This window comes from Mesocricetus auratus, unplaced genomic scaffold (assembly GCF_017639785.1).
Source record: "Mesocricetus auratus isolate SY011 unplaced genomic scaffold, BCM_Maur_2.0 Super-Scaffold_100003, whole genome shotgun sequence".
Lineage (NCBI taxonomy): Eukaryota > Metazoa > Chordata > Mammalia > Rodentia > Cricetidae > Mesocricetus > Mesocricetus auratus.
The window spans coordinates 55,828,056-55,843,291 of NW_024429188.1; the positions used below are offsets into that span (position 1 = coordinate 55,828,056).

Genomic DNA, 15,236 nt, shown 5'->3' on the forward strand with positions numbered 1-15,236 from the left:
AGTGACAAAGAAAATGCAAGTGTACACATATAATCAGGAATATTGATATAATAAGTTAAAGCGTGTATTAACTGAGAATGTCCTTTGTGGTGTGGGATTCTGTATGGACACTGGACAAAGAGTATCAGATGGTGGAGTTTCTGTCATGCTCAAACCAGTTTAGTTCCTCATAAAGAAGTTCACCTCCCTGAAAGAACTGTTTTTCAGAGATAAAAGATGTAGGCTTTCATATTAAATGATTATTACAGGAAAAAATGCATTTTTTCCTTCTGTTAAACCCTAAAGGGCTTGGCTGTGTTTGCAGAAATGACCAATTATGACTTAAACAGATATCCATCTGTAATACAATGAATGAATGAGAGATTGAAATTGACTAAGTGATGTTCAACATTTTTGCCAAACAAAAGGCTTTGATAAAACATAGATGCATCTTTATTTATCTGGGAAATTGAAATATTACTTTCAGTAGATGAACACAAACCAATTTTCAGGCAATGCAATTGGTCCACAAGAGATTCAATTTCAGGAATGTGAGGAATGCTGCTTTATTTGGAATGCCAGGTGGTTCCTCTAAAAGCTCTTTTGTTAAGGATGGTAAATGACACACATTTCTTTCTTTTTTCCCCCATCTTATTAGGATTAAGATGAAAGCTCCTGTTTACCTATACAATTTGCCTTGTTACCAGACATTTTGAGGATTCTTTTCATGGTCACCAGATGATACCAAAGGACCTGAGGTATTCTCTTGGGCTTCTTAGTCCTAATAGTAAAATAATTTTAAAATGGACTCAAGCAGAACCTGAAAGGCAATCTTATTAAAGTGTAAAGAAAAACCCAGAGCAGAAAAGCTGTAAAAATCAGTATATAGCAAGAGGTAGAGAATGAAAAATAAACAGGGAATAAAGCTATGATGTTTAAGAAGAGTAAGGAAGTTCAAAGGACTAGAAAAACAGTTAAGTAGTGGCCAGCATCTGAATGGAGAGAGAGGAAATATTGCTCAGATGGGCAGACCCAATAAGTCTCATTGCTGCTCTGTCTGCTTTTAGGGACTGCATTGGCGAGCATGACTTCTGGAAAGAAGAATGGTTAGCTCATTCAAGGGATAATTATTGGATTTATCCATTCTGTTTGGATGAAGGTGAACCTGCTTACCTTGGAGTTGATACTGCCTTCCTGAGAAATGATCTCTAGACAATGTGATTGGCTCAGCCAGGCCAGAGATTTTATCATTTACATAACTAGTTTTACCCATAAGGTCTTTACTGTAGCCATACCAATTTCAGTGGTGATGATGGTCAGCAAATATGAATGATGTAGATAGTAACTACTAGAAAAAATCTGAATTATCTGAAAACTGAAATTCTAATTGATAACATATTTGCAATCCCTTTTTCTCATTGGTTAAAAACCTGTTTGACTTTAAATTAGTCATAGGAAAGTAATTGGACCACACACGAACAATAATAACAGATAAATCAATGGCTAATATATGTTATAATGGCTATTTTTCTTTAAATCTAGGAACCTAGGCAATGTTAGCTAAGCACTTTGCTGCTTGCCTCAAGATATGTTGTCACTCTTGTGTTCTACAAATATTTATTACTATTGTTTTGATTAGTAAGTTGCAGTGAAGTAGACTCCTAATTGAACAAAATTGCTGAGTTAATGACACTCTTGGTAATTGAATAGTGTATGTAGACTAGACTGGCCTTGAACTCACAGAGATCTTTTTGTCTGTGTCTCCCGAGTGCTAGGATTGAAGGCATGTGCCACTACCAACCGGCAAGTTTCTAAATTTTTCTGATGCACTATATTCCTCATTTGTTGATTAACTATACCTAATTCATGGAGATTTTCAATGTATTTAATGTGAAAATATAGGAAAATTGCCAAAATTACTCATGTGCATTCAGCAAATGCTATGCATTATTATGTTTATTATTTCATCAATGATATGAAGTGAGCATGTTTATCCCTGTGATTAACATGCAGCAGAAATATTGCTGATAGGAAGAAAAAATTAAGTTATGGAAAGTCTTTCAGTAGTCATCCAGTTTTAAAAACTTAAAATCAGAAAGTCCATGTGATTAAGAGAACTAACTATTAAGAATGAAATATACTCATTTCTAGCTCTGTAAACTTGGAAAAGTCACTTATAGTTTTTGAACATAATACATTGTATGAAATAAAAGATATTTAAAAAAGATTTTTGACACTTAGGTTTGAATTTAAAAGTACTCTGTTATTATCAAGATACAACTTGGTCTTTGTATCTTGTCATTGTGTAATCTTTGTAAATGCCCTTAAGTGCAAAACACATAATTCTGTAATATTATCAGCCTTCTATAAAAGGGTCTTCTTGAAATGGTTGATCAGTCCCTGTAATGTCAGTCCATGGCCTGTATCAATTTTAACACATATATTAGGGATTATTATTCCTGGAGCACTGTTTACCTAAAGATGTACTTCATAAAATATCTGAAATTCTTTACAAAGAACTTTGTAATATTTAAGTTATAGTAAATCACTTTCCTGATAACTACCATGGAGTAAAATATCTTAAACTGTCACATAATATTTTCACATATTTATGGGGTACAATATGATAACTCATTTCAGTCATAAAATGTATGATAGTCAAAATAATTAATATTTTTATTTCTTCAAATATTTATTATTTATATAGATTATAAATATTCATATTCTTCTGGGTCTTTTAAATACTTAGCATGCATTATTGTAGACTATTGTTATTCTACTTTGATGTGGCTCTGTAAAAGAATAGGCATTTTTAAAAGCAACTCAAAGTATATACAGATACTCCTTGTAGCCCAAGATTCCTTCACAAGATCCATAGAACTTCCAATGAAAATCAAAAGCCAAAAATATTCCACCACCTTTAAAAAGATCACTAATCCAGTAATAACATGCCATCAATCTTAATAATCTAGTGTTCAGTACCTATCTGTTCTTTATAACAGAGAATTTGTTTCATACTTGTCTCTGCATTCTTTCTACCATTTTGTAAAGGTTTTATTTCTTAAAGATAAAAAACACTAAGTTGTTTGTAACAAAATCTGTAATGTTAATAGTCACAAGTTTTGCAAAAACTGTAAACAATCATCTCTCTTTTAGTAAGACTGTCTTTGTGTGGTGTGCCTTGTGGTGTTGTTTGGACATATTATGTTAACTTTGATTCCATGTATACACTTTAGTGTAATATTGTGTCAGAAACTTTTTGGAATTGCTAATAACATATTCTTTTAAATTATTCACCACTGATACCACAAATGAGATACCAATAAGTGAGAGTACTTGGAGAATGTTGGAAAATGATGCTCAAATAAGTTAAGCAAGCCCTATCCAAGAAGGAGCTTGCATGTATTTCAAAAGTTTAGACTATCTTCTAAGTGACAAGGAGCCACTAAATGAATTTTGTAAAGACAGTGGAATGTCATTTACTATTTTCTTTAAAAAATTGAGGATTTTTGGGTAGTAGATCAGTATTATCCCTGGCATACAAATTGAATTTGGATGCTCATCCCACAATGAGGGATGCTTTCTCTGCCTGGACACTTGGGGGAGGGTCTAAGCCCTGCCCTGGATGAAATGACAGACTCTGGAGATACTCCATGGAGGGCCTCACCCTCCATGGGGAATGGAGTGGGGATTGGGTGGGGGTATAGGGGGACTGGTGGGTGGGCAGAGGAGGACAGGAGGGAGAGGGAGCTGGGATTGACATGTTAAATTTTTTGAGGATGAAATGACGAAAGAAGCTGTTTGAGATTAAGATATCCAAAAATTTTCATGAAAGACAACTTCTTTTGCCTATCTTCAAACCTGAAGATGATTATTGTGTAGATTTGTGAGATCTGTTGATAAAACATCTGTCTTTATGAACAATTAAATAGAAACATAAGTAATTCATAAATCATTGAAGTATTAAAATAAAATATTGCTTTTCTTGCCTCTTCCAAAATCCTGAGTTTCATACTTTATATTCTATTGATTCTATGTTACATGTATCATTAAAATTTCTAATTAGATTTTCATTAATTTCAAGAGAAACCACTCATAGTTGAAACAATAACCAGCATTGTAAAAGTAGCTATGAGTTTTCAAGTAGTAGATTGAAGTGAACCATTGTTTTCTTTTTTTAATTTTTATTATTTATTTTTAAGTTTAAATTTAGATTAGAAACAAGGTTGCTTCACAAGTAGTTCCAGGTCCCTCTCCGTTTCCCTCCCCTCCTCCTGTGCCCATCCCCCAACCCCCCCAATATCCCCTCATTTCCTCAGGAAGGGTGAGGTCCTCTTTGGGGGTGTCCACAGTCTGTCATTTCATCCAGGGCAGGGCCTAGACCCTCCCCCAAGAATTCAGGGTGAGAGTGCATCTCACATTGTTGCATGGGAGTCCAAAGTCCATGTGTATACTCTGGTTGAATACTCATCTACTGCCCAAGGCTCAATAGATTACCTAGGCCTCCTCACTGACACCCACAGTCAGGGGATCTTGATCAGTCCCATGCTGGATTCCCAGGCATCAGCCTGGGATTCAAGAGTTCATTGTTGTCTTTTATATAATAAAATTATAGTGAATAAGATATCAGTAGGTTAATTGTCTCAGAAATGTATAGTATATGAATTTTTACTATGGTAAGTTGATGATATGAGTTATATAGTTTTATGAGCACTCTTTTTAAATCATTAGCAGTCATGTGTTTCATAAATTAGAACCAGATATTTAGTTGAATTGTATATGATATAATAAGGTTATTGTGGGCCTTATAAAATATACCATGTAATTAGATGAATCTTTATACCTTATAATGTGATTTTCATCTAACAAATGGAATATTTTATAATTTAAGAAATGAATGCTAACATATGATGAAAATGAAAGTAACATGATGTTGTTCGAATGTATTCTCATCAAGAATACAGAGTTGGAGATGTGCCTTAGTGGCCACACACATGCTGAGTCTATGTAGGACATTCACATTGCTTGACCAAGAGTGAACACAAAATAATCTTTACAAAATAGATTGGATCATATTTACAGATGGAATTTTTATTTTAAATATATATTTTTATTTAGAAGCACTCCTATTTGCATATACATCCCCCCATTCCCTCACCCTCCCATCCTCCCATGCTCCCTACTAGCCCCCCAACCCACTCCCCAACCTACTCCCCAGGGATGGTGAGGCCCTCCATGGGGGATCATCAAAATCCTTCACATCATTTGGGGGAGGGCCCAGGCCCTCTTTCTTGTATCTGGGCTGCAATAGTATCCCTCTACAGGGAATGGGCTCCTAAAGTCCATTTATTCTCTAGGAATAAACATTGATTCCACTGTTTGAAATTGTATAGAATGCCCTGGTCTCCCAGCTGGATGGAATGTTTTTACGATTATTAAATGTTTTTCTTTTTGTAATGTGATTATTCTTATAAGATTACTTTTAAAAGTTTTATTGTTTGAGAATTTCATATACACATATGTGTTTGAAATAAATTCACCCCAGTTTCCTCCTCTCCAACTCCTTCTATATCCAAAGTAATATTTTTCCTACCCAGCTTCATTTACTCCTTTCCTATACTCAAGGAGTTCACTTAGTGCTGACAGTATATGCATGGGCATAATGGCCATCCACTGGAGAATGGGAAACCTGCCAAGGATCATATATGAAGAAAATGGACTTTCCCACCTCAAGCAACAATGAAGTGCCAATAGTTCTTCATCTAAAGATAGTACCTGATGACTCTTTTCCCCATTAATATTTGTATTTTGACTGGGTTGATCCTGTGTAGGTGTTGTAAATATAACACAGGCATTTTAAGTACATGTAGCATTGTCCCTGTCATGTCTGGAAAACATTGTTTACATAAGTTCTGTACTATTTATATCTCTTAAAAATTTCTGCCTTTTCTTTAGTGATAATTCCTGGTCATTGAGGGGAATAGGTATGTTATAGACATCCCATTTAGAGATGAATATTCTGAATTCTCTTATTCTATACACTTTGACTAATCTGAATCTCTGGATTAATTACCATCTATGGCTAAAAGATATTTCTCAAGGTTGAGAGTGGTGGTAACCTATGTGTAGAATGTCTCTTTTAGTGAAGTCCATTTAAATTAGGAGAAAATATTTTCTTTATTTGAAAATATTTAGTATGTTTAAATATTAAATAATCAGAACAATTTTCATAATATTATTAGTAAAAGCAGTTTAATGCAAATAAGAATGGACAAAATAAAAACTTAATTTCATTTTCCACAAAAGTTCATGGATTATAGGCTGGAGTGATGGCTCAGTGCTTAAGAATATTGATCTTCCCATGGATTGATTCCCAGTACTCAAATGGCAGTTAGTAACCCCCTGTAACTCCATTTCTAAGGAGATCTGACAGATCTGGTCTCCATGGTGTACTATACACACATGGTACACAGATACACATCAGACAAAACACTCTTACCTATAAATTTTTAAAGTCTATAAATTGTGTTTTATTTAAATATTTTCTGTTGTTTCTTTACTTTTGTATTGAATTTTATGTGTTGTCAAAAATTAAACAAAAATTTACCAGAATATAGTTGGAATTGATATAATGTATAAGAATTAAGCTAAAATGAATATGCTCTATGAAGCACCTCTTATAGGAGGCCTAGAAATTAGTGTGTTTAAGTTCTCATTTCTCTAAGTGACCATTTACTGTAATTTCTAAGGAAACTGGGGTTGTTTCTTGAGGTTATTATCCTAGCTAATAAAAGAATTTGGTAATATAGTTAGAAGTAAGTCAATGGCAATTTTATTAGAATTTAAAAGAAAAATTCCAAAGTGGCAAGATATAAATTTTGGCAGATACCTGGAGGAGGAAGATGGCAAAAATAAAGACTAAGAGTTATAGAAATTTGAATTAAGCTGTCATGAGGGTCATTCATGTGGGGAACAAACTGAATGACAGGGAGGAAATCTTTAGAGAAAGAGTGAAGCCCAAAGTGTTAGGAAACAGATGTTTAGAAAGAAGATGGATAGATGAAAAAAATCATGTCTCTGAATCATTTAATAAAGTAAACAAATTTACTGTGATGGTATAATGTCATTCATAGACTTATGTATTGAATACTTATTCTCCAATCGATGGTTTTGTTTTTGAAGCTTATGGGATTGATGTGAAGCCTTGCCAAAGGAAGCACCTGTCTGGGGGTAGGATTTCAGGGATTATGGCCTCACTCCACTTTGATTCTCTCTTCTTTCTGTTTACAGTTGAACATGTGATATCTTGGCTAACAAATTTAGCCAACAGCCTCCATGCTTTCACCACCATTATAAACTCTTGCTCTGGTACCATAAAGCCAAAATAGATTCTTTGTTTTGTAAGTTGTTTTTGGTCATGGACTTTCACCAAAAACAGAAAAGTGCCTAATACAGACCTTGGTACCAGAAGTGGGTGTTGCTGTGAAGAACCCAACCATGCTGTGTTTGGAAGGAATGTGGAAGATTTTTGGAAATTAATTGAAGGTTTTAAACAGAATTTAAAGTGCCATTCTACTAGAAACTTGGAAGTCAGGAGTGCTGAGAGCAATGCGGAAAGTAGATACCTATCTAAAGGAGATTCAGAGGGAAGAAAGGACTGTAACAGCAGCTGGGTAGAGGCTGCTTCATTGTTATTTTGGCAATAAATCTGGCTGCCTTAGGTTGCTGTCCTAAGATATTGACTGAGACTAAATTTAAAACCGGTATTAAATATGAAATTTACATTTTATTTAAATTTCTCTGTGGAGGAAATTTCAAGACAGTATGACATTGAAAAATTGGTGTGACAATTACTAATAATTCTTATGCAGGACTATAATGAAAAAGAACAATTGGGGCAGAAAGAAACAGAAAATTTACACTTTGGAGAGAAAAGAGTACTGCTGGAAAGTTTAATGATATATTCAAGGCTTGTAAAAGAAAGCCTATAATTGTTAAGGGGATTACCCCATTAAGGGACAGTCTCCTGCTTTGTACTGGAACAATAAGAAGGATACTGTTAAGAGCTCTTCAGGGAGTCTGGATCAGTCCCATGCTGGCCTCTCAGCCATCAGTTTGGGGTCCAAGATCTCCCCCTTGTTCAGGTCAGCTGTTTCTCTGGGTTTCACCAGCCCAGTCTTGATCCCTTTGCTCATCACTCCTCCTTTGTCCCTGGGTTCCAGGAGTTCAGTTCAGAGTTTAGCTGTGGGTGTCTGCCTCTGTTCCATCTGTCATTGGATGGAGGTTCTAGGATGGTATGTAAGGTAGTCGTAAAAGTCATTATCAGTGAGGTGCATTTAAAGTAGTCTCCCCCCTGTTGCTTAGTTTGCTAGTTGGTGTCATCCTTGTAGATCTCTGGAGATCTCACTAGTGCCAGATCTCCCCTCAAACCTAGAATGACTCCCTCAATTATAGTATTTCACAACCTGCTGTCCTCTTTACTTCCCCCAACTCAAACTTCCTGCTCCCCCATGTCCTACTCTCTGCTCCTCTTCTCCCCCTCACTTCTTCCTGGCTCCCTCTCCCCTCCCCCATGCTCCCAATTAGCTCAGGAGATCTTGCCTCATTCCACCTTCTCTGGAGTGCCATGCATATCTCTCTTAGGGAGCTTCCTGCATCCCAGGCTCTCTGGCAGTGGGATTGTGGGCTGGGACTCCCCTGATCCATGTCTAAAATCCATATATGAGTGAATACATACCTTGTTTATCTTTTTGTGACTGGGTTACCTCACTCACAATGGTTTCTTCTAGTGCCATCCATTTGCCAGCAAATTTCAAGATTCTATTGTTTTATTTTCTGCTGAATAGTACTCCTTTTCGTAAATGTACAACATTGTTTCTATCCGCTCATCAGTTGAGGAGCATCTAGGTTGCTTCCAGGTTCTGGCTACTACAAATATGGCTGCTATAAAAACAGTGGAACAGATGTCCTTGTTGTATTAATGTGCATCTTTTGGGTATTTGCCTAAGTGTAGAATTGCTGGGTATTTTGGTAGACTGTTTCCCATTTCCTGAGGAAGCTCGATACTGATTTCCATAGTGACTTTATGAGATGGCACTCCCACCAGCTGTGGAGGAGCGTTCTCCTTTCTCCACATACTCTCCAGCATAAGCTGTTATTGGTGGTTTTGATTTTAGCCATTCTGACAGAAATAAGATGGTATCTTAGAGTTGTTTTGATTTGCATTTCCCTGATTGCTAGGGATGTTGAGCATTTTCTTAAGTGTCTCTCTGCCATTTTAGAATCCACTAAGAATTCTCTATTTAGTTCTGTTGACCACTATTTAATTGGATGCTTTGGTGCTTTGGAGACTTGCTTCTTGAGTTCTTTGTAGATTTTGGAGAACAACCCTCTGTTAGAAGTGGTGTTAATGAATATCTTTCCCGTTCTGTGGCCTGCCTTTTTGTCTTGTTGACTGAGTTCTTTACCTTACAGAAGTTTCTCAGTTTCAGGAGGTCCCATTTACTATCAATCTCCATTTCTGTGCTACTGGTGTTATTTTCAGGAAGCAGTCTCCTGTACTAATTCATTAACAGGTGCCCCCCCTTTCTCTTCAAAGAGTTTCAATGTGACTAGATTTATGTTGAGGTCTTTAATCCATTTGGAATTAAGTGTTGTGCATGGACATAGACATAGATCTATCTGCAGTTCTCTACTTGCCAGCATCCAATTATGCTAGCACCAATTGTTGAAGATGCCTTCTTTCATCCATTGTATAATTTTAGCTTCTTTGTCAAATCCAAGAGTTCATACTTGTGTGAGTTAATATTGGGGTTTTCGATTCTATTCCATTTGTCTATTTGTCTATATTTGTACCAACACCAAGCTGTTTTCAGAACTATAGCTCTATAATAGAGCTTGAAGTCAAGGATGGTGATGCCTCAGGATGTTGCCTTGTTGAACAGGGATGTTTTGGCTATACTGGTTGCATTTGTTTTTCCATATAAATTTTAGAATTGTTCTTTGGAAGTCTGTGAAGAGTTGTGCTGGGATTTCAATGGAGATTGCATTGAATCTGTAGATTTCTCTTGGCAAGACTGCCAATTTTACTATGTTGATCCTGCCTATCCAAGAGCATGGGAGATCTTTGCAATTTCTAGTGTCTTCTATAATTTCTTTCTTTAAAGACTCAAAGTTCTTGCAATACATGTGTTTCACTTGTTTGGTTAGGGTGACCCAAGGCATTCTATGTTGTTTGTGGCAATTGTAAAGGGTGATGTTTCTCCGATTTCTTTCTCAGACCTTTTAACATCTGTACACAGTAGAGCTATTGATTCTCTTGAGTTGATCTAGTATCCTGCCACTTTGTTGAGGTATTTATCAGCTCTAGGAATTCCCTGGTACAGTTTTTAGTGTCACTTAAGTAAACTGTAATATCATCTGGAAATAGTGAAAGTTTAACCTCTTCCTTTCCAATTTTTATCCCCTTGATCTCCTTTTGTTGTCTTAGTGCTCTGGCCAGAAATTCAAGTACAATATTGAAGAGGTATGAAGAGAGTGTACAGCCTTGTCTTGTTCCTGATCTTAGAGGAATCACATTGAGTTTCTGTCCATTTAGTTTGATGATGGCTTTTGGTTGCTATATATAACTTTTATAATATATAAGTATATTCCTATTATCCCAGTCTCTCCAAGACCTTCATTATGAAGTGGTGTTGGGTTTTGTCAAATATTTCCCAGCATCTGGTGAGATGATCATGTATTTTTTGTTTCTCTACTTGTTTATATTGTGGATTACATTGACGGAATTTCGTATTTTGAACCATTCCTGCATCCCTGGGATGAAATCTACTTGATTATGGTGGATAAGTTTTCTCAAAACGAAAACAAAAAAAAAAAACTTTCCTCCATTAGTGGTTGGTGGTACTGCTTGCCATTAGATCTTAATGTCAGCACAGTTTTGTCTTGCTTTAATTCCCAGATCTAATTTAAAGATTGTTTAGGAAAATCTAACCTGAAACTGATCTGATACTTTTCCCAGATCCTCAACTCTCATGCTCTCCAGCATGTTGCAGCAAGCCCTTCTTACTCGCAGCCCGCCTTCCCACATTTCATCCATCTTTCCTCCTCACCCTCATTCCCAAACTCCCGTCCATTTATCCTTCCTCACTTTCCAAGTCCCCCAAACCCAATCCATGAGCCATTCAACCTTCCCCACATCCAGCCCACCTGCAAACCCCACTCCTAGTTTCCCTAGTCTGGAAACTGTACAGTGTTCATCTAGAAAAGACTGTAGAGGGATACTTCAATCAAAGTAATAAATAAAACACAACAGATAAAGAAAACCACAAGGTTTATTATTATGATTATGGAGTTACATGTTGAAATTACATGGCATATCTTTGGGTCCACTCCCGAGCTAATTTATTATACTCCTCTAAATCTGTGTGGTAAACTGTCGCAACTTCGGGATCCAGAGGATCGTCTGGGTTTGGATCGCATAGTAGAGAGCAAATAGAAAGTAGTACATTGGAAATTGTGAGTGCTGGTGACCACTTAGAATTCAAGATGTCGAGGCAGATGCTCCCCTTTTTGCTTATGTTGGGGTGAAAGATTCGGGTAATGAAAGAAATTTGGGGGGGCTGGTAGGGGTAATTGAATGGGAAGTGGATTGAGAGGAAAAATACCCCTCCCTCGTAGGGGCTGTCTTCTGGACCCATTATAGTTGCTTGCCAATGGAGAAGGTCATCTGCAACCGGCCCTGCAGAACACTGGGCCGGGGGATCTTGATTCATGGCAGACAACTCCTTCCGAATTCTCTTAAGTGCAACCTTCTCCATAGTAGGTTGAACTATCTTCTGTGGCAGCTTGTGACGACTCTGTGGAGCCTAGGATAGAGAGAGAGATGAGAAGATGATATATGATTAGGCTGAGTCAAGTTATTAAGGCATAATTCAGAGACGGAAGAGGCAGGCGGAGAGCCAAGGGCTGGAGACCTTAGCTCCTCAATTCTACCTGAAGATTTTGGGTCAGGATCTGGAAAATCCGGTGGAGTTGCTGGGAGGCTGTGATCCCAGGCGGCAGAACAACCTCTAGGAGGCACAACTCCGCAGAGCATTCAAGAACAGGAGCACTCAGCGGCCTCCTGCTGGCGATATTGCGGGAGAACAGACTTGAATGTCTGGATAGCTGTCCCAGAGTACACTGTGAGGTCATAAAGAACCAAATGATGAGTGATAGACACGTGGGGTCAGCGTGGGGTCAACGTGGGGTCATGTGGGTGGAGCTTGGATGGTCAATAAAGAGTCACTATTGGGTCAGCATGGGTGTTAACTTTAGAAAATTTGCTAGAGGAGCATAAGCAAGCAAGTAAAAATGACTGAAGCTGGCAGTGCCTCAGGGCCTCTCTCAGCTTTTCCTCTTTGAGCTGATAAATAGAGTCACAGTGAATGTCTTCAACTCATTCAGAATAAATCAATCAATTCCCCCCGACTCATTACAATGGCTTTTTAATTTTTATATTTAAGTTGAACACACTATGGTCCCTAATTTTATATATTTTCTAAGGATGGTACTCTCTAGTGTAAAGAGCTTTGGGGAATTTAATATTGAGATAACCCTTTATGAAGTAACTATTGGTTATATTTTTATAAATTTTAATATAAATTAAAGTCCACAAAAATTCAGCTTTGAAATTCAAAACATAAGTTTCAATGAAAGTTTGACAGCAAAGGGAGAGGGAAAAATAAGGTAATGCTTTTAATAGCATTTGAAAGCAATGAATTTAATGCCAATATAGTTATAACTAATAATATAACACTGCATCTCAATTATAAATAATTGAATGATTAATATCTCTTAATTTTTATAAAGTCTTCCTGTAAAGGGTCTATTATAGGGCATATTCGTTTATGTACTCTTTTTGATTCTGGAATATTCTCATATTTGTCTGATTGCCTTCCACTGGTACTTATGAAGAGTGCATTGCAATCCCGTAACTAGTTACTTCTCAGTTGTAAGGACATTGGCATTGATAATGAACTAAGACAATTTGGAAATGAGGAATCAGTTCAGTGTTTAGCTGTAGGTGACTGCCTCTGCTTCCATCTGTCACTGTATGGAGGTTCTAGGATGGTATATGAGATAGTTGTAAAAATCATTATCAGGGAGGGGAATTTAAGGTAGTCTCTCCACTATTGCTTAGTTTGCCAGTGGTGTCATCCTTGTAGATCACTGGAAATCTCACTAGTGCCAGATCTCCCCTCAAACCTAGAATGACTCCCTCAATTATAGTATCTCTCAACCTGCTGTCCTCTTTACTTCCCCCAACTCAAACTTCCAGCTCCCCCATGTCCTCCTCTCTGCTCCTCTTCTCCCCCTCTCTTCTTCCTGGCTCCCTCTCCCCTCCCCCATGCTCCCAATTAGCTCAGGAGATCTTGCCTCATTCCACCTTCTCTGGAGTGCCATGCATATCTCTCTTAGGGAGCTTCCTGCATCCCAGGCTCTCTGGCAGTGGGATTGTGGGCGGGGACTACCCTGATCCATGTCTAAAATCCATATATGAGTGAGTACATACCGTGTTTGTCTTTTTGTGACTAGGTTACCTCACTCAGGATGGTTACTTCTAATGCCATCCATTTGCCAGCAAATTTCAAGATTCCATTGTTTTTTTCCGCTGAGTAGTACTCCATTTTCTCTATCCACTCTTCAGTTGAGGAGCATCTAGGTTGCTTCCAGGTTCTGGCTACTACAAATATGGCTGCTATAAAAATAGTGGAACAGACGTCCTTGTTGTATAAATGTGCATCTTGAATGTGGGTGTCAGTGAGGAGACCTAGGCAATCCGTGGGTCTTTGGGTAGTAGGTAAGTATTTATCACTGGCACACAAATGGATTTTGGGTGCCCGTCCCACAATGAGGGATGCTCTCTCAATCTGGACACTTGAAGGATGCCCTGGGCCCTCCCCAGAATGAAATCTTAGACTCTATAGATCACCCATGGAGGGCCTTGCCTTCTCTGGGGAATGGCATGGGGATTGGGTGGGGGACTGGTGGGGCTGGAAGTAGAGTGGGCATGGAGGGGAGGGAGAGGGAGCTGAGACTGACATGGGAAACAAGTTTGTTTCTAATTTAAATATATAATAAAAATGTTTTTTAAAAAAGAGCCCTTCAAAGACCCCACCAAGGTAAACCTCCGGCACTGGAGAGAGAGCCTAAGAAGTTCTCCTGTTCATAATAAATCAAACAAACTTGACACATGTGTGATTTAAAGGGGTGGCAGCCATATTTGGCAACTCGCACAGAACTTGATTGTACAGTGAAAAAATGAAGAGATTTCATTGAGTCTTAGAAGAAAATATGGACTTTTAAACGGTGTTGAAAATGTTAATGATTATGAGGACTTTTAAATTTGAACTAAGTTCTATCCATGTGGTACTGGCTTTTGAGACATGAGAACTGTAATGTTGAGGTGATCATGGATTCTTCCTTCATGGTTTCAAAGAACCACCAAGACCAAGGAACACATGTGAAGAGTGTATATGTGTGAAGGATCTTAGAGGGTCAGTGATGGAGAGAGGTCATTGTGTGAAGCTTTGAAAGTGAAGTGAAGGTTTTAGCAAAGAATCCAAGATTTTGGGGATGTCTGATCTGAGAGACATCTGACTAGGGGGGCTGTTTATTTGGGGTAAAACTCTTTCAAGAGAGGGATATATGCTGAAGACAGCAAAGCTGGAAGGGATGAACCATCTATGCTCTTTGAAAATAAAATTCTAGACATTGAAAATATAGTTACACTTACACCAAATACTGTATGTAGCTACATAGTTAATGGGATGCCCCCATTTCTTCCCTTTTGGAATGGGATTGATACTATTGACATTGCATTGTGAAAGCATGGAACTTGGTTTTACAAGGGGACAAAATTAGATTTCCTTGAGTCTTAGACCAGAATATGTACTTTTAAATGATGCTGATGAAAATGTTAAATATTTTGGAGACTTTTACAACTGAGTAAAATGGATTTTACATAAGCTTATGGTAGCCAGGCAGTTGAATGCACTAGCTTGACTAAGAAAATATCCCTTTAGGTTCAGGCATTTGAACACCTGGTCCCACCATTTGATAGTTGTCTTAGTTATGGTTTCTATTTATGTGAAGATACACCATGAACACAAGAACTCTTGGAAAGGGAAACATTTAATTGTGATGGCTCACTTACAGATCAGAGGTTTAGTGCATTATCATCATGGCAAGAAGCATGGCCGCATGCAAGAAGA

The 15,236-nt window shown here is 37.6% G+C and overlaps 1 protein-coding gene across 1 annotated transcript; it reads right to left on the reverse strand.

Annotated features, from left to right (window-relative positions):
• Nucleotides 1–11,294: 11,294 nt before the first annotated feature.
• On the reverse strand, nucleotides 11,295–12,164 carry LOC121139842 (ubiquitin-conjugating enzyme E2 2-like). Its single transcript, XM_040743848.1, has 2 exons — nucleotides 11,974–12,164; nucleotides 11,295–11,846 (listed from the first exon to the last, which is right to left on the reverse strand). The coding sequence occupies exon 2, from the start codon at nucleotides 11,796–11,798 to the stop codon at nucleotides 11,346–11,348; it is 453 nt and encodes a 150-aa protein (XP_040599782.1). The 5' UTR covers nucleotides 11,799–11,846; nucleotides 11,974–12,164; the 3' UTR covers nucleotides 11,295–11,345.
• Between the last annotated feature and the right edge of the window lie 3,072 nt (nucleotides 12,165–15,236).